The sequence below is a fragment of the Scyliorhinus torazame genome, chromosome 16 (genome assembly GCF_047496885.1).
Source record: "Scyliorhinus torazame isolate Kashiwa2021f chromosome 16, sScyTor2.1, whole genome shotgun sequence".
NCBI classification, from domain to species: Eukaryota; Metazoa; Chordata; class Chondrichthyes; order Carcharhiniformes; family Scyliorhinidae; genus Scyliorhinus; species Scyliorhinus torazame.
The window spans coordinates 106,665,723-106,685,023 of NC_092722.1; the positions used below are offsets into that span (position 1 = coordinate 106,665,723).

Consider the following 19,301-nt stretch of genomic DNA (forward strand, 5'->3'; position numbering starts at 1 on the left):
CTTTCTGAATGAACCTACCATGAGGAACCTTATCAATGCCTTACTGAAATCCATAGACACCACATCCACTGCCCTACCTTCATCAATGTGTCTCATCACATGCTCAAAGAATTCAATGAGGCTTGTGAGGCATGACCTGCCCCTCACAAAGCCATGCTGACTATCTTTAATCAAACTATGTTTTTCTAAATAATCATAAATTCTATCTCTCAGAATCCTCTCCAATATTTTGCTCACCACAGACTTAAGACTGACTCGTCTGTAATTTCCAGGGATTTCCCTATTCCCTTTCTTGAACAGGAGAACAACATTCGCCTCCCTCCAATCATCCGGTACTACTCCAGTGGAGAGTGAGGATGCAAGATCATCGGCCAATGGCGCAGCAATCCCCTCCTTCGCTTCCCGTAGTAACCTTGGGTATATCCCATCAGGCCCAGGGGACTTATCTATCCTGATGCGTTTCAAAATTTCCAGCACATCCTCCTTCTTAATATCAACCTGTTTGAGTCCATTAACCTGGTCCACACTGTTCTCATGAGCAACAAGGTACCTCTCTCTAGTGAATATTGAAGCAAAGTATTCATTTAGGGCCTCCCCCATCTCCTCAGACTCTAGGCACAAGTTCCCTGCACTATCCCTGATTGGCCCTATTCTCACTCTGATCATCCTCTTATTTCTCACAAGTGTAGAATGCCTTGGGGTTTTCCCTAATCCTTCCCACCAGGGCTTTTTCATGCCCCCTTCTAGCTCTCTTATGTCCATTTTTAAGTCCCTTCCTGGCTATCTTGTAACCCTCTAGAGCCGTGCCAGATCCTTGCTTACTCAACCTTACGTCAGCTTCCTTCTTCCTCTTGACTAGAAGTTCCACTTGTCTTCTCCTCCAAGGCTCCTTCACCTTACCATTCCTTCCTCACCTCAGTGCGACAAAACTATTTAGCACTCACAGCAAGTGCTCCTTAATCAACCCCCACATTACTGTTGTGCATTTCGCCGAGAACAACTGTTCCCACTTTATGCTCCTTAGCTCCTGCTCCTGCCGAATAGCAGTATAATTTCCCCTCCACCAATTAAATATCTTCCCATACTGTCTGTTCCTATCCCTCTCCATGACTATGGTCTGTCTGTTCCTATCCCTCTCCATGACGATGGTAAAGGTCAAGGAGTTGTGGTCACCGTTACCGAAATGCTCTCCCACCAAGACATCTGACACCTGGCCTGGTTCGTTGCCAAGCACCAAATCCAATATGGCATCCCCCTAGTCGGCCTATCGACATATTGAGTCAGGAATCCTTATTATATTCAGTTCCCTCATCTAAATCATTAATATATGTTGTGAACAGCTGGGTTCCTAGCAGGGATTCCTGCACCACCCAATAGTCACCGGCCTGCCACTTGCAAAAATACCCATTTATTCCTACCCTTTGTTTCCTGTCTGCCAACCAGTTATCTATCTATCTCAAGTTCAGAATGATCAGGCCAGCACCAAGAAGAAGGGAGCAGCCAGAAGTTTCAGAAAAGGCCAATCAACTGACAAATTGCTGGTACATAGCAAATCAGTCAGTTGCTGTACGGAGAAAATATATATTCCTTTGGTCTTTCACCATCTTCCCTTTGGCCATTTAATCTCTGCTGCCTTCCAGCCCATCATAGACCTTTCCTTTTGTTCTTTCCTCCCTCCCCTCTTCACCTTTTTCCGTACTTAATTAAAACCTGTTTTAGTACAATTTTTTCCCAGTTCTGATGAAAGGTCATCAACCAGAAACAGTAACCATTTGTCTCTCCACATATGTTGCCTGACCTGTCGGGTGTTTCTAGCATTTCCACTTTTTACTTCTGCATTTCTAAAGAGTTTTCCTTTCCAATTTCCAACATTGCACTTTTTCTTTTAAATTTTAATGTGAACCAGCATGACTTCAAAAGTAACTCAGCTTCATTGCCATTTCACATGCTTACCAAGATACCATGAGATCTGCAAAAGTTTCAAGTACGGTGTAAAGGGCAAAAACAATCCAGTACATCATCCAACGAACCTGAAAGAGGGAAGCACAAGAATAATGTTTACAGTCAAAAACGTCAAATTAATTTAACAGAAGCAATACAGTGATCTTTTGCAAGAGGTAAACAAAAATGATACACAAACCCTCATGAATCCCAGCCTCTGCTTACACCTACCATTTCATGACGTTGTCAAACTGGTCACTTTAAATCAGCGAGGAAGAGCAAAGACAAGTTGCTGAACCAAATTACGACCTTTGAAAAAGCCCTGGTTTGGGATGGGGGACAGCAGGGTGGAGGGGGAAAAAATTGTTGATGGTGCTCCACATGGCATGTGTTACAACTCAACGGAAATGGTGAGGCAAGCACTGAGCAGAACCCAGAGAGACTGGAAAGTGGGTGAGTCGAGATAAAGTTGTTACTGGAGGCTCCTGGTGTCTGGTTTCATCAGTTTCCCATTAAATCAAGGATGGCAGCATAGGGTGGAAAGAGAGAAAGCCATAGACAATAGCAAGAAGGAATCTATCGATCCACTATTTGTGCCACATAACTGTCAGAATAGCATACATGTCGCTCATGACACCCAGCTCACCAAGCTGTAAAATAATGTGCAGATGTGATGGATTTAATTTTAATAAATTTAGAGTACCCAATTATTTATTTTTTTTCCCAATTAAGGGACAATTTAGCATGGTCAATCCACCTAACCTGCACATCTTTGAGTTGTGGGGGTGAAACCCACGCAGACATGGGGAGAATGTGCAAACTCGACACGGACAGTGACCCAGGACTGGGATTCGAACCCGGGTCCTCAGCGCTGCAGTCCCAGTGCTATCCACTGCGCCGCATGCTGCCCTTCCTCAGCACACTTAAACACATTACATAAATATGTACAATTCAATATGAAGTCACAACTTAACATCCTGGCAAACTGCATACAGATCTGGGACCATGTTTAAGGTACATTCCAATTCACAGCTCAATACCAAGCAACACTTTTAAATAAGTACAGAGAAAAGCAAACACTTATCTGTCATTATCATGGAAACAGAGCTGCAATGTACACCCTTTCCAAAATACACATACATCTATACAAGATCATTGCTGCTATGTACCATAACATCTTCAAATCTATCACTTGACCTTTGAATTTCAGTCTTGTTTCTTAGAAGTTCTGCGATGGCACTCAATTCAATCCCTCTTAGCAATTAAGGGGTTATTTTAAGCTCAAGCAAAAGAAAGAAAATGCACGCATGCCACGTCAAAATTGCTGCTGGGACAAGCAACGTTCAGCTTTAATTGATGACCTTTCCATGAACTTGACCATCTGTTTCTCTCATGCTGCTATTGTCGTAACAGTATGGTTCGACACCAGTGCCTATTTGGTGCTGAGTTGTGCCACTAGCTCCCAGGAGCCAGGAAAACAATACATGCAAGAACAAAGAAACGTACAACACAGGAACAGGCCCTTCGGCCCTCCAAGCCTGTGCCGACCATGCTGCCTGTTTAAACTAAAATCTTCTACACTTCCTGGGTCCGTATCACTTTATTCCCATCCTATTCATGTATTTGTCAGATGCTCCTTAAATGTCACTATCGTCCCTGCTTCCACCACCTCCTCCGGCAGAGAGTTCCAGGCACCCACTACCCTCTGTAGAAAACTTGCCTCGTACATCCCCTCTAAACCTTACCCCTCGCACCTTAAACCTGTTATGGGCCAGGGTTTAGAGAACCCCAAAGTATATCATGGAGTTCATCTGACCCACAACTTTTAATGGATTGTGGTTTGGGGAGCACATGGCATAGTCTACAGGTATGGTACAGCAGAAAATGGACCAGTGGTTTTTAAAACAAAACAATGTTTATTCTATGAATTCAAGTTAACCTTTCTAAAACAAACAGTGAACATCTTAGCAACCAGTAAATCAAATACACCCCCCAAAGAATACAACACCAAGTAATTTGTATGCTGTCCTTTTACCATCCAAAAGACTTAACAAACCTTCAAACAGGAGCACATTAGATTTATATTTAATACTGAGACCTTTTATACAATTCGGAGTTCACCAAATGATCCACAGAACATAGAACACTACAGCATAGAACAAACCCTAGATAGTCTTTCATGGCAGAGATCAACAGCAGTGCAGCTCACAGACACACCCAAGCTCTTTCTCAAACTGAAACTAAAAAAAGAAGTGGCGCTCAGCTCCACCCACACTCTGACATCACTCCAGTAACTTGAGCAGCTCCATTTCTTAAAGGTACATTTCTTAAACACTAATTTCTTAAAAGGTACTCTCACATGACAAACCTATGCCCCCCCAGTAATTGATCCCTCTACCCTGGGAAAAAGCCTCTGACTAGCCACTCTGTCTATGCCCCTCATAATTTTGTACACCTCGATCAGGTCTCCCCTCAACCTCCTTCGTTCCAGTGAGAACAAACTGAGTTTATTCAACCGCTCCTCATAGCTAATACCCTCCATACCAGGCAACATCCTGGTAAATATCTTCTGCACCCTCTCTAAAGCCTCCACATCCTTCTGGTAGTGTGGCGACCAGAATTGAACACTATACTCCAAGTGTGGCCTAACTAAGATTCTATACAGCTGCAACATGACGTGCCAATTCTTATACTCAATGCCCCGGCCAATGAAGGCAAGCATGCCGTATACTTTCTTGACTACCTTCTCCACCTGTGTTGCCCCTTTCAATGACCTGTGGACCTGTACTCCTAGATCTCTTTGACTTTCAATACTCTTGAGGGTTCTACCATTCACTGTATATTCCCTACCTGCATTAGACCTTCCAAAATGCATTACCTCACATTTGTCCGGATTAAACTCCATCTGCCATCTCTCCGCCCAAGTCTCCAAACAATCTAAATCCTGCTGTATCCTCTGACAGTCCTCATCGCTATCCGCAATTCCACCAACCTCTGTGTCGTCTGCAAACTTACTAATCAGACCAGTTACATTTTCCTCCAAATTATTTATATATACTACGAACAGCAAAGGTCCCAGCACTGATCCCTGTGGAACACCACTAGTCACAGCCCTCCAATTAGACAAGCATCCTTCCATTGCTACTCTCTGCCTTCTATGACCTAGCCGGTTTTGTATCCACTTTTTCACCCCTGATCCCGTGTGACTTCACCTTTTGTACTACTCTACCATGAGGGACCTTGTCAAAGGCCTTACTGAAGTCCATATAGACAACATTCACTGCCCTACCTGCATCAATCACCTTTATGACCTCCTCGAAAAACTCTATCAAGTTAGTGAGACACGACCTCCCCTTCACAAAACCATGCTGCCTCTCACTAATACATCCATTTGCTTCCAAATGGGAGTAGATCCTGTCTCTAAGAATTCGCTCCAATAATTTCCCTACCACTGACGTAAGACTCACCGGCCTGTAGTTCCCTGGATTATCCTTGCTACTCTTCTTAAACAAAGGAACAATATTGGCTATTCTCCAGTCCTCCGGGACATCACCTGAAGACAGCGAGGATCCAAAGATTTCTGTCAACGCCTCAGCAATTTCCTCTCTAGCCTCCTTCAGTATTCTGGGGTAGATCCCAATAGGCCCTGGGGACCTATCTACCTTAATATTTTTCAAGATGCCCAACACCTCGTCTTTTTGGATCTCAATGTGACCCAGGCTATCTACACACCCTTCTCCAGACTCAACATCCACCAATTCCTTCTTTTTGGTGAATGCTGATGCAAAGCATTCATTTAGTACCTCGCCCATTTCCTCTGGCTCCACACACAGATTCCCTTGCCTGTCCTTCAGTGGGTCAACCCTTTCCCTGGCTATCTTCTTGCTTTTTATGTACGTGTAAAAGCCTTGGGATTTCCTTAACCCTATTTGCCAATGACTTTTTGTGACCCCTTTTAGCCCTCCTGACTCCTTGCTCAAGTTCCTTCCTACTTGCCTTATATTCCACACAGGCTCCGTCTGCTCCCAGCCTTCTAGACCTGACAAATGCCTCATTTTTCTTTTTGACAAGGCCTACAATATCTCTCGTTATCCAATGTTCCCGAAATTTGCCATATTTATCCTTCTTCTGCACAGGGACATGCCGGTCCTGAATTCCTTTCAACTGACATTTGAAAGCCTCCCACATGTCAAGCTTGTACAGCCAGCAAAATCCTACCACAAGGCCTTTCTGTAATTCCCTATCTTAAAGAGGGTGCTTTTTTCTCCCAACTGGCACAAAATACTTGCATATGTTTAATATGGGACAAAGGATTAAACCCAAAATATTAACCCATCCTTTTACGGATTCCAACAGTCCTGCTGCGTGCTTGATGTTACTTATTTGTACAATGTTCCACATACTCAAAACATTAGAAAGTGAAGAACAATTCTCGGGAAGTTTTAAAACATCAAAAACAGTAGACTGGCTGGGGCTGTTGTGCAGCGGATATGAAGCTTAAGTGATGTAAATTGATTCCACCAGGGTCAGCCAGAGTAATCATGGGCCCTGCCTGGTGCTCCTACCGTTTCTGGGCCCCTTCCCCACCCCTAATTCCAGAACCACCCCACCCACCCACTCAATCAGGGACATTATTTTTCCCCCTTTTCAATATTCACCAAACAATCACAGAAAGGTGGGTTATTAATATTGAGAGCAGCAACAATATAATGCAGTGCATTATCAAAGCAAGAGTATCAGCCATATCCTGTCAGAGAGGGAGGGAAAGGTCAGCCACTGAGGACATACAATTTATTATAGAGAAACATCCCCTCCCCAGTCACCTTGGCAAATGGGCTCTGGATCCCTCCCACTTCACAGCCTTCACTCTGCTCACAGTCTCCCTCTCCCATTAGGACAAGAAACATGCAGTGGGGTACCCCGCAGCCCTAGGATTGTCTCCCAGGAGCCAGCCACTGCCTCAGGATTTGGTTCCCTCCCAGGGAGCCGCTCTTGCGCTGATGTGATCCCACACCAGCTCTTTGTTTCTGGTTTTGTTTCCGCAATAGCCCCACCTACACAATGCACTGCAGGAAATCTGTACAGCTACTCAGGCAGCACCTCCCAAACTCACGACCACCAGCACCTTGAAAGACAAGGGCAGCAGGAACATGGGAACACCACCACCTACAAATTTCTCCCCCCCCCCCCCCCCCCCCAAGCCACTAACCAGCCTGACTTGGAAATATAATCGCCATTTCTTCACCATCACCGAGTCAAGATCGTGGAATTCCCTCCGTAACAGCACTGTGGGTGCACCTACATCACATGGACTGCAGCAGCTCACCACCACCTTCAAAGGCAATTAGATATGGGCAACAAATGCTGGGCAACCAGCAACTCCCACATCCCATAAGACCATCAAATGTCAGATCGGAAATCTGCCATTCGTCCGCTCTGCTAGTCAATGAAATAATGGTATTATATATATATATATATATATATATATATATATATATTTTTTTTTTTTTATAAACTTAGGTTCAGATATCTTAGGTCTGCTAAAGCTGTGATTAGGGGGTTAATGGCTCGGCAGGCAGTGATGTCACTCATGTGAGGGGCTGGATCGGTTTTACGTTTCATTTTCAGTCCTGCCCTGTGTCTGTTGTTTCAAGTTTCGTTTTTGGAGTTCTGCTCTGGGTTCTGAGGAAAGGAGATGCATTTCCCAGACTGACTTCTGAAAGCTTCTTTCCCAAGGACGTGTTGTGAATAAATCTGTAAGCCACAGTGTTAACTGTATTAATAAGTGGCATTTGACCTGTATGTGTGGATTTTGCTGAATTAAAAGTTCAGAAGTTGATGGGAAAGTAAGTTCAAAGACTGTAACTGTTAATTGTAATGCTGTCTTTTTTCCTTGTATATTAATGGGGTTAATCCGGTGTTCACAATAAAGTTTGTTTAAATATAAAAGAACCCTTGGGTGTTGGTGGAATCATTCCTGGAGTGAAGTCGCCTTCCCTCAGAGTTTACACATTTTAAAATTGTTGGGGTCGCCCCCCCCCCCCCCCCCTGTTCCAAATATAAGTTGGGGTCTGGTCCGCGTGCCGCAACACTCCAGGTTCTGCATTAGCTTGTCTATGTCTGGCTTTCAATTGTATTGTAGAGCGAACTGGGGGGAGTCAGCACTTTACCCTACACTTCTCTTGATGCACTGGGTTCTCACCTACCTTGATCAGGGCGAGACATCCCTGATCATTGATTGTGGCTGCACTGAAGCCAACCCATGTGGGTTCAGCCTGAGAGTTACACTTTAGGAACACTAGATGCTCCCAACTTCGGATAGATTGCACACTCTCCACCCTCTAGCCCGTTGGTTGCACTGATGAGAGCATAACAACATTGCATCCTTGATTAAACCCATGTGCTCAAAATTGCTGGGTTGCCACCCTGCCACCAGAATGAGAAGGGGGCGACCTCTGTCTGTCAGGTGTCCAGGCAGTTGACTACATCCAAGATATCAGGATTGGGACTAATTTAATTTTCAAACAGAATATTGACCCCAGTACATCAGTGAGCAAGTTGAAGTCAGGGCAGGACTTGGCAGCCTTTGAACTCTCGAGCAAAGTAACAGCACGCAGCAGAATTATTTCTCCAGCAAAATTCAATAAGTGAAGGATAGCTACCGAATACAAATCACATGCATAAAATTCAACCAAGTTGCTAGGAGACTCCAGGTGTGATTGTGCACTCCCTCCCAAACCCCGATTTCACATCTGACATGTAAACTAGAGTTGACGACAAGTTAGCTTGAATTGTGCTGGAAAAATCAAACCAATAACAATACATTATGCTACAAATTATTAATGGTTTACTTAAAACTTTGACGACAGTAGAAATATGCAAGTGGATAAATATCACTGGAGTCTGTGGCTCGACCACAATCAATTAAACATATAAATGAATAGGATTATTATGCCATTCCCTTCCATTCAGCTGCTCAGGTTCACACACATCCCCATGTCAGGATTTAGCTATTGCCACTCCCACAATGAGGCACTCAGCATGTGATGTGTTGTACACATCTTACAACTTTCTGCGAAGTCTCTTAAAAGTTCAAAGTACTTATTCACTTGCAAGAAAGCCCGATCCCTGCTCCTCTTGCCCTGAAAATACAGGCAAACAAGAACTTGCCATCTTGCAAATTGTGGGCACAAAGCTGTTTCTTTCAAGTAGTTTCAACATCAAAATGATATCCTCAAATAACACCATCGTTTCAGAGATCACTTCCATCCAAAAGCTCAAACTTTGTATTGGTTTTGCAATTTGATATTCCCTTCCCTGAGGTTGGAGTTTTGAGCACCGATTCAAGTGCAACTAAAATTATTGCCCCCTCATTTTAGCACAAAAGATCCTTCCTCAATGAAAGCAATGCTCTACTACCATTATTTGTCCCAGGTGTCTCAACACAAACATGCGATGTGTTCCTTTCTCATGACTGGAAAGTACAAAACAGGCATGGCAGCTAATGCAGAATTAACTTATTAATCTTACTTCAATTCCAGAAAGTACTGGAAAGCCTAAACATGAGGATTATGTGCATAACAATAACAAATCAAGTTATGTAGAAAATTACTCACATTCCAAAGCATTTCACACCCAATGAAGTACTTTTGAAATGTAGTCGCAAAGAAGTAAAGCGCAGTGACCAATTTGTGCACATTAAGATTCCATAAAGATCCATGGGATAAGTTGCCATAAACTCTGTTTTTGTGCTTCTGTTTGAGGAACAAGGATTGGGCCAGACAACACCCCAGCTCTCGAATGCTGCCATGGGATCCTTTACATCCATCCAAGCAGGGAGACGGCTCCTCAATTTAACATCTCATTCAAAACATTGGAGCCTCTAATACCATATTGTAGTGCCAGACGGTTACATTCAAAGTCTCTGGATGGAAGCTTGAGCCCACAACCTTCTCAGAAGGAAGAGTGCTACAAATTTTGATGAAGTTAGGTTCACCGCGGATTTAAAAGGGGAAAGCTCCCACCAGACTAACAGTCAGTTTCTCCTGGGAAATAACAACTCGGTTGGCTTGTACTCCGACCCATGATGGAATGCATTCCAATCTGCAGAAGGTTTTTGTGAAAGTTCCACACAAAAGGATGTTAATTAAATTCAGCTGTCGTGCAGTCTCCAGCCTGATTGGCAGGGGAACTACATCCCATCTGCAACCTGGTTAGATATGCTGTGCTACTCACTTTATGCAGCCATTCAAATGGGCAGAGCAACAGATAAGAACAAAGAACAAAACAGCACAGGAACAGGCCCTCCAAGCCTGTACCGGTCATGATACCATTCTTGGCCAAAACCCTCAGCACTTCCTTGAAATGAAATGAAATGAAAATTGCTTTTTGTCACAAGTAGGCTTCAAATTAAATTACTGTGAAAAGTCCCTAGTCGCCACATTCTGGCGCCTGTTCGGGGAGACTGGTACAGGAATTGAACCCTGCTGCTGGCCTGCCTTGGTCTGCTTTCAAAGCCAACGATTTAGCCCTGTGCTAAACCGGCTCCTTGTGCCGTACCCCTCTATACCCATCCGATCCATGCATTTGTCGAGATGTCTTTTGAACACCGTTAATATATCTGCTTCCACAATCTCCCCTCGCACTGTGTTCCAGGCACTCACCACCCTCTTGTTTAAAAAACCTCCCTCGCACATCTCCTCTAAGCTTTGTCCCACAGGCCACGGACCTAAAATCTATGCCCCCTAGTGACTGACTCCTCCACACTGGGAAAGAGTGCCTATCCATCCACTCTATCCATGCCTCATAATTTTGTAGACCTCAATCAGGTCGCCCCTCAACCTCTACTCAGCCTCTCCACATAGCTAACACCTTCCAGACCAAGCAACATCAAGGTAAACCTCCTCTGCACCCTCCCTCTCCAAAGTTAGGTGGATTGGCCATGGTAAATTGTCCTTAGTGTCCAAAATTGCCCTTAGTGTTGCGTGGGATTACTGGGTTATGGGGATAGGGTGGAGGTGTTGACCTTGGGTAGGGTGCTCTTTCCAAGAGCCGGTGCAGACTCGATGGGCCAAATGGCCTCCTTCTGCACTGTAAATTCTATGGATAATAAAAATTTTCTATGGAAAAATCCTTCTGGTAGTGTAACGACCAGAATTGTGCACAATATTCCAAGTGCGGCCTTACCAAGGTTCTATACAACTGTAGCATGACTTGCCAGTTTCATACTCTATGCCCCATCCAATGAAGGCAAGTATTCCATATGCTTTCTTGACTACCTTGTCTACTTGTGTTGCCACTTTCAAAGATCTGTGGACCTGCACGCCCAGATCTCTCTGGCTTTCTATATTTCTAAGAGTTTTGCCATTTACTGTATATTTCCTCTCGATGTTAGACCTACCTAAATGCATTACCTCACATTTGTCCAGATTAAACATAATTTGCCATTTCTCTGCCCAAGTCACCAACCTCTCTCCTGCTCTATATCGGACAATCTTCAACACTGTCTGCCACTCCACCAACCTTGGCATCATCCTCAAACTTAATCAGACCAGTTACATATTCCCCCAAATCGTTTATGTAGACTACAAACAAACGTCCCAGCACCGATTCCTGTGGAACACCACTCGTCACAACCTTCCATTCAGAAAAACACCCTTCTACTGCTACCCTTTGTAGCCATCTGGGATGGCCACGTACAAAGGGAAACATGGCCACTGACAAAGGGATGTATGGCCAATGCAGGATCCAGACAAACTCAGAGCTTAAGTGTATATTGGCCACGAGATAACCAGACACTATCGAAACCCCCAGCCGATTTGCATTCTAATGGCCCATTTCCCCAGAACAAAAGACTTGTACCCCGGTATCAGATACAGATTCATCGGCGCCACTCCCTTCACCCAGGAAGCCCAAACAGCCAAGGTCAATGACCGCTCAGGACACGCCCAGCCATCAAGGCATCCGCCCCTTTATTGGCTAAAATCGAAGGCAGTAATCGAAGCCTGCCGAATTATTGGGTCCGAAGCCAAGGACCACCCAAAAGAGCACAAAACCCCCGAAGGATGAAAAGAGACACTGCCATGTGTTCGATCTCTTTTGGCCCCGACGCACCGGCACTCTCTTGGCCCGGCCTACGCCTAAAACCAATTGCAGCATCACGACCAGAAGCAAGTTCAAGACCAACGATCGCTACCAGACGGATGAGCCCAGCAGAAACGAAGTCACTTCTTCAGACCCAACCACAAGATCCAAACAAAGGCCTTGTTCCGCTGCATAAAGCCGGGTGCCTGAAGTTAAAAACAGATTGTTGTAGTGTTAGGTGTAATTTAGCTTGTAATGTTTAATGTTGCATGTCGAAGTAATTCTTGTGTGTAAATAAACTATCATTGAACTTGAACTAACTAACTGGTTGTTGGGTCTTTGATTGATATCCGGTTAAACCTTGTGGTGGTATCATCTGATATATGGCGACTCTGAAAAGCAATATCATTAATAATAGTCATATCAGTATCCAGTTAAAAAGAGCAACATTATTGGTGTCTCCGGTGCGAATTGGCAACACCTTTGCCATCTGTGACCGAGCCAGTTCTGTATCCATCTTGTCACCTCATCTTTAATCCCGTGTGACTTCGCCTTTTGTACCAGTCTGCCATCAGACACCTGGTCAAAGGCTTTACCCCCCTCCCCTTATCAATCATCTTTGTCACCTCCTAAAAAAACTCGATCAAGTTAGTGAGGTACGACCTCCCCTTCAGAAAAACATGCTGTCTATCGCCAATGAATCCATTTATTTCCAAATGGGTATAAATCCTGTCCGAGAATTCTCACCGATAATTTACCGACGTGAGGCTCACCGGCCTATAGTTTCTTGTGTTGCTGCTAACTTTAGCCTTAGTTTAATTGCTCTGTTCTATCACCTTTCACCTTTGCTCACGAGTCGCCAGGTATCTTTCTGATACCGCCACGTGGTTCAAGTCCGAGTAATGATCAATAATCCAACACACCGCTTAGTAAGATTTAAATCAAAATACATTTATTATACACAGTAATCACTACTCATGTACAAATTCTACGTCTAAGCTACTTCTTACAACTAACAGGCCTATACTTAACTTGGAACTGGCCCACCAGGTCAGGGAAACAAATGGCCTTTCGTTTGGGTTCTGAGCCTGCGGGATTCGAAGCTGGTACAGATCGATAGCTAGGAGCGCCTATCTCGTAGCGAGCGTTGAAGTAAGACTTACGATTTGAGCGGCTGTTGCAGAAGGGTCGCAGGAGGGTGCAGAAGGGTCGATTTGAACTTGGACTCTATTCTTATAGTCCCCAGGGGCTTCCCGCCTTTCGGGGCGGACCCTGTACCTGGTTTCAAGTGATTGGACTTTGTCCCAATCACTTGGTTTGATATTCTCCAATGCTGGAGCGATTCCTTGATCGATGGGCGGTCTTGGGGTGATCGTTCACCTCCCTTTGTGTAGGCTCCTGTTGGCGCCGAAGAGTCTGGGTTGGCTTTGGCGCCGAAGAGTCTGGGTTGGCTTTGTGTGTCTAAATTGTTGCACATTGTTCCTGGGGATTGCTCATTAGTATTCAGATGGCTGGTGTTTTGTTGTGCTGATGGCTACAGGTATCGATCTTGTCTGGCCTTCCCAGAGGTGAACAGTCTACCTGTAGCCGCTTGTTTTGGTCCTGTTGGCTGATTTTCCCAGCAGCCTTTTCCGTTCGCCATTTTAAATTGGGGTTAGCCATTCTAAATCGGGAGTTAGTCATTTTAACTGGCTACACTTGGATTATCCCTGAACCTTCTTTGAACAGCTGTACCACATTAGCTATTCGTCAATCGTCTGTAGCCAATGAGGATACAAAGATGTCAATCAAGGCCCCAGCAATTTCCTCCCTTGCCTCCCTCAGTATTCTGGGGCAAATCCCACCTGGCCCAGAAGACGCATCTACCTTAATGTCTTTTAAAACCCAATACCTCCTCGTCTTTGATGTCAACATGACCCAGATGATCCACACACCCTTCCCAAGAATCATCTTCCACAAAGTCCTTTTCTTTGGTGAACACTGATGCAAAGTACTCATTTAGTAACTCGCCCATTTCCTCTGGCTCAACATATAGATTCCTCCCACTGTCCTTAAGTGGTCCAATCCTTTTCCTGGCCACCCTCTTGCTTATTACATATGAATAAAAAGCTTTGGGATTCACCTTAATCTTACTTGCCAAGGACGTTTCTTGAACCCTCCTAGCCCTCCTAATTTCTCGTTTAAGAATCTTCCTACGTTCTTTATACTCCTCAAAAGGTTTTGACTGTTCCCCCCCTTCAGACCGTACAAAAGCCTCCTTTTTGACGAGGTTCACAATGTCCCTCATTATCCAAGGCTCCCTAAACTTCCCATACTTATTCTTTGTTCTCTCAGGAACATGACTTTCCCGAATCCTAATCAACTGTTGCTTGAAAGAGTCCCACATGTCCGAAGTTGATTTACCCTCCAACAGCCACACCCAATCCAAATTCTTCAATCCCTGTCTAATGTTATCGTAATTTGCCTTTCCCAAGTTTAGCACCTTAACCCTCACCCCTATCCAAAAGTACCCTAAATTTAATGGAAACGAGTACAGTACTGCATAGAAAGGAAGGAAGGAAACACAGACAACATTCATACTCCATAAATGACTGAAACAGCCACAGACATCTAAATGACTCAGAGGATTCAATGTTAAAACATGTTCAAACAATGCAAAGCAGCAATCAAAGTTAATCGGATGTGGAATTACATGGCCAACCAAAATAGTTGAATCCAAGACAGAGAAAATAATATTCAACTGCAAAGTGCTATTTGGATCAAATTACATCATGAATACTGCATCCAGCTCGGGTCCAAGGAAACAAGGGAAACATTGAAATGCTGGAGGTAGTGGAAAAACAAAGCCTTAGTCTGATCCTCATGTCAGAGGTTAGAGTTAGGAAGAAAGACTGGACAGTCCCCAAATGTTCAGCCTGGCCTGTCTCACTGATAATTATGATCTGACTGTATGCCTTCCAGCACTCTTTGGTTTCATCTTTTTCAATGACACACAGTAATGGAAAAAAAATCCACACCAGGATATTTCCTACTAACCAAATGCAGAACAATTTGTTTGCTTCTTTGTGTCATAGTCTATGGAAAAGGCCTGTGACAGAAAGCCTGCTTTCTGTTTTACATAATCCCCAAGTTACAATAGGTCAACTAACACTGAAATTAGAAATTAAAGTCTGTTACTTGAATGCAGCTATTTGTCCACTTACTCGAAATGGGGCAATACTCAATGAAAATAAATCTGGCATTGGAACACTTAAGTGTTCCTAACTTTTCTTTTTATTCATTCAGAGGATGTGGGCATTATTGGCTAGGCCAGCATTTATTGCCCTTCCCTAATTGCCCTTGACTAGGTTACTACGGTGCTTTGGGATTTGTTATTAAAAATAGCAGTTGAGAGTGCTGTAAAGCTAACCATTCATCTTGGACTTTGGGCCAGGGAAGCACAAGAGAGCCCTTGGGGATTTTGTCAGTGTCAACCACAACTCCAGGGCAAACCTGTCCTTCCACAACAAATGAAAAGAAATTTGGTCAATTCGGAGATCCTGCTGGGCTATTTAAAGGACTGAACTTTTGTCCATCTCCCCTTTGGACACTCATAATAAAAGGAAGCAGGAACCCTCACTACCGGGCATTCCTACACCTACAAGGATCCAATGTAAAATCAGAGGCCAGCACAGAGATGTAACAAACTACAATCCCAGCACAAAAAAATTCAGGTTAGGTAATGGGACGATTTGGGGATAGAGATTCCAAGGCCCTGAAAGGTATTCAAAGCCAAGATACCTTTGTTTCCTCTCTTTAAAAACAAATGGAAATAGTCTCTTGACAAAGCCATCCACAAAAATCTGTTTTGTTTCTCAATGAGGATCCGTCACCTCCTCTCCACCCCCACCAGCTGCCCATGATACACCATCTCCCTGCAATGAAAAGGACACATGCCTCCCTCCCATCTCTCAGCCGTTCCCACCCCCATACAGTCAATATGAGGTGTGAGAGCACACCACCCAACTCAAGTGCATGTCAGAGAACCCATCCTGAGACCAAAGTCCCTCTGGCAAAAATAGTATTATGGCAGAGTACAGTGGCAGCTCCAGGGACCCGGGTTCAATTCCGGCCTCTGTGGCGTTTGTACTGTCTGCGTGGGTTGGGGGTTTCCTCAGAGTGCTTCAGTTTCCTCCCACAGTCCAAAGATGTGAAGCTAAGGTGGATTGGCCATGCTAAATTGTCCCTTAATGTCTAAAAGGTTGGGTCGGGTTACGGGGATAGGGTAGAAGGGTGGGCTTGAGTGGGGTGCTCAGACATGGGCCGAATGGCTTCCTTCTGCAGTGTAAATTCTATGTTTCCATGATTTGTGGGCATTTATGCAACATACAGGTTTCAGCAACATACAGGTTTCAGTTTTCATTGAAAGTTATTTTCCACAAGTTGTGTGTTTGGAACAATACAGAGCTTTCTTTCAGCCGACCTGCAAAATTGCTTCACGCTCGAGACTATAATAACTGCAGAGGGAAAAATGGCAGATCAACTTTTGAACTGTTCCTGTTTTATAGGCAAACAAAGCAGCAAACCTGTACATATGTGGTCCTCTAAACACTAACTGAAGTAAATGCACAGTTAATCTAAAATATTCTTCAGAGATGCTGTAGACCTGCTGAGTATTTCCAGCATTTGGTATGTCTTTCAGATTTCCAGCACTCGCAATATTCTGCTTTTGGATAGTTGATAGGCAGCACAATAGCTAGCACGGTTGCTTCAGGACACCAGGGTCCTAGGTTCGATTCCTGGCTTGGGTCACTGACTGTGCAGAGTCTGCATGTTCTCCCTGTGTCTGCGTGGGTTGCCTCCGGGTGCTCCAGTTTCCTCCCTCAAGTCCCAAAAGACGTACTGTTAGGTAATTTGGGCAGTCTGAATTCTCCCTCCGTGTACCTAAACATGCGCTGGGATGTGGCGACTAGGGGCTTTTAACAGTAACTTCATTGCAGTTTTAATGTAAGCCTACTTGTGACAGTAAAGATTATTATTAATCTTTTAAATTGTGGGATAAATGTTGCCAAGCCACTGGGAGAAATCTCTGCTCTTGTAATAGTGGAGGATCTTTTGCAGGCAGATGAGGGAAAATAAGAGTACTTTCAACAGTACAACACATCCAAGTATGTGAAATGTCAGACGAGATTATAGGACCTGAATGTGTGCATTCTGCCACAAGCATGTCAAAACTGATACAACATTGCTTGCAAATATCACCTGTTCAGCTGTTGTTTAAAAAAAAAAGAAAATTGAAAAGGTTTGGAGTGTTGAATGGAAAACCCTTCAATTTGCCTGCTGATACCAGATTCCTCCAAGAATTAAAGGCATACAAATGAACATCTTGCTGACAGAAACAAACACCCTACTCACTCCTCCCCCCCCCCCCCCCTTTCAAGAAATTTGCACCGCTATTTCTAAGGAATTGAAAACATTACTAATAGTTAGGGGGAAACAGCACTGAGTGTCGTAAAAAGTAATGTAATCAACCTTCTGGCAAAAGATGTTTCAAACACCAATTAACTGAAATGACGACTGGGCTGAAATAGATTTAGACTTCAATTACTTATTTAATAAGATGGATTTCTCTTCAGCAGTAGAACAAACCACTGAAAATGGAAGCCACAGTAGGCTAGTTAATGGACAGCCAAAACAGAAGGTTACAGCACAGGAGGAAGCAACTCAGCCCATCATTCATGGGCCAGCTCTTTGAAAAAGACCTTCAATTAGTCGCACTTCACTGCTCCTTTCCCACAATCTGGTAAAAATCATTGACAGAAAAAAACCTCACTTAAGTGTTGTATTTTCATTGATTTCATAGAATTTACAGGAGGCGGCCATTTGGCCCATCGAGTCTGCACGGGCCCTTGGAAAGAGCACCCTACCCAAGCACACACCTCCACCTATCCTGTAACCCAGTAACCCCACCTTAGGGCAATTTAGCACAGTCAATCCACCTAACCTACACATCTTTGGACTGTGGGAGGAAACCGGAGCACCCGGAAGAAACCCCGCAGCCACGGGGAGAACGTGCAGACTCCGCACAGACAGTGACCCAAGCCGGGAATCGAACCTGGGTCCCTAGAGCTGTGAAGCAACTGTGCTAACCACTGTGCTGCCGTGCCAACTGTATTAAATGAAGTGATGGAACAAAATGTTAATTGCAACGGTGAGCTGGTCTTAGAGCAGAAAAATCTCATGTTCAACTCGAGGTTTATTTGCAGGAAAAAATAGCAATAAGGAATTGGCCTCATCATGAACGTTGAACTTTACAAGACTGTTATGTTTTGAAATGTACCTTTATTCAAAATAAACAGAACAGTCGAGATAAATAGCTCAACTCAGACATGCATGTGCTCCGGTTGTCACAGGGAGAGAAAATCAAACAGAAACCCACTCAAGTGTAACAACCTTTGCCCAAGAAGCAGTAACACTAAGGAAAATAAGTAATTACTGGAAAATACCTGGGGAATCTTAATGGTTTGTTTAAAAAAATGTTTGAACAAAAACATTTAAGAGTGGCCTTAGGAACAAACTATAGTTTTTAAGCATACTGATGACCTGGAAACAGAACAGGAGGAATGCTAAAATACAGAGACTAGGTAGCTGACAAATACAAAGAGGATCAAAATTCATACATACAAGGTCAGATTTGCATGTGGCAGCAGAAAGAAAAACAGAATTCCAGGAGCTCTTGGGGAAGCAATGTATAAGGACGCTAAAAGGGACTCAATCCAAAACTAAGTGCTAATAGCTCAAGCATATTAAAGAGCAGAGAGCTGATATGAGGCCCCAGATTGTGAACCGGTTATTCTTGGTTTAAAAAGGAACTCTGCATAGGACTGACTTGACCGGTTGAGGGGATTCAGAAATGTCGGTCAGCCTTCTCGGCATTAACCTGGGATCTTAGGTGGAATACAAATGCACTAACGTGGCTCAAGGGCTCTATTGATTTGGTGAAAAAGCGGGAGATTCTACACATTCTGAAGATCAAGTTAGAGAACCTTTGAATTGCATGTGGTGGCTGTGTGGAGGGAGTGATAAAAATGCTTGTAGTTTTGTTAAACATAGTTTTGTGGTATCAGCTATTTAAAGAGAAACATAACTCTTTATTTGAAACACTATTCACATGTTAATTCATATTTCATTAACATAAGTATGCATGGTGTGCGTATGCGTGGAGATGGGGGGTTATGGAAAGAGTCCATTCAGTACATTTAGTTCTTTTGGTTTGTCAATCCCCACTGGGATCTTAA

The 19,301-nt window shown here is 43.9% G+C and overlaps 1 protein-coding gene across 2 annotated transcripts in view; it reads right to left on the reverse strand.

Moving 5' to 3' along the window:
• The window catches only part of reep3b (receptor accessory protein 3b), a 118,810-nt gene that overhangs the window by 21,337 nt on the left and 78,172 nt on the right, over window positions 1-19,301 (reverse strand). For both annotated transcript variants that reach the window (XM_072478809.1, XM_072478810.1), the window contains one exon: window positions 1,954-2,030. In XM_072478809.1, the coding sequence (XP_072334910.1) occupies window positions 1,954-2,030 (77 nt within the window). The remainder of the gene's footprint in view (window positions 1-1,953; window positions 2,031-19,301) is intronic.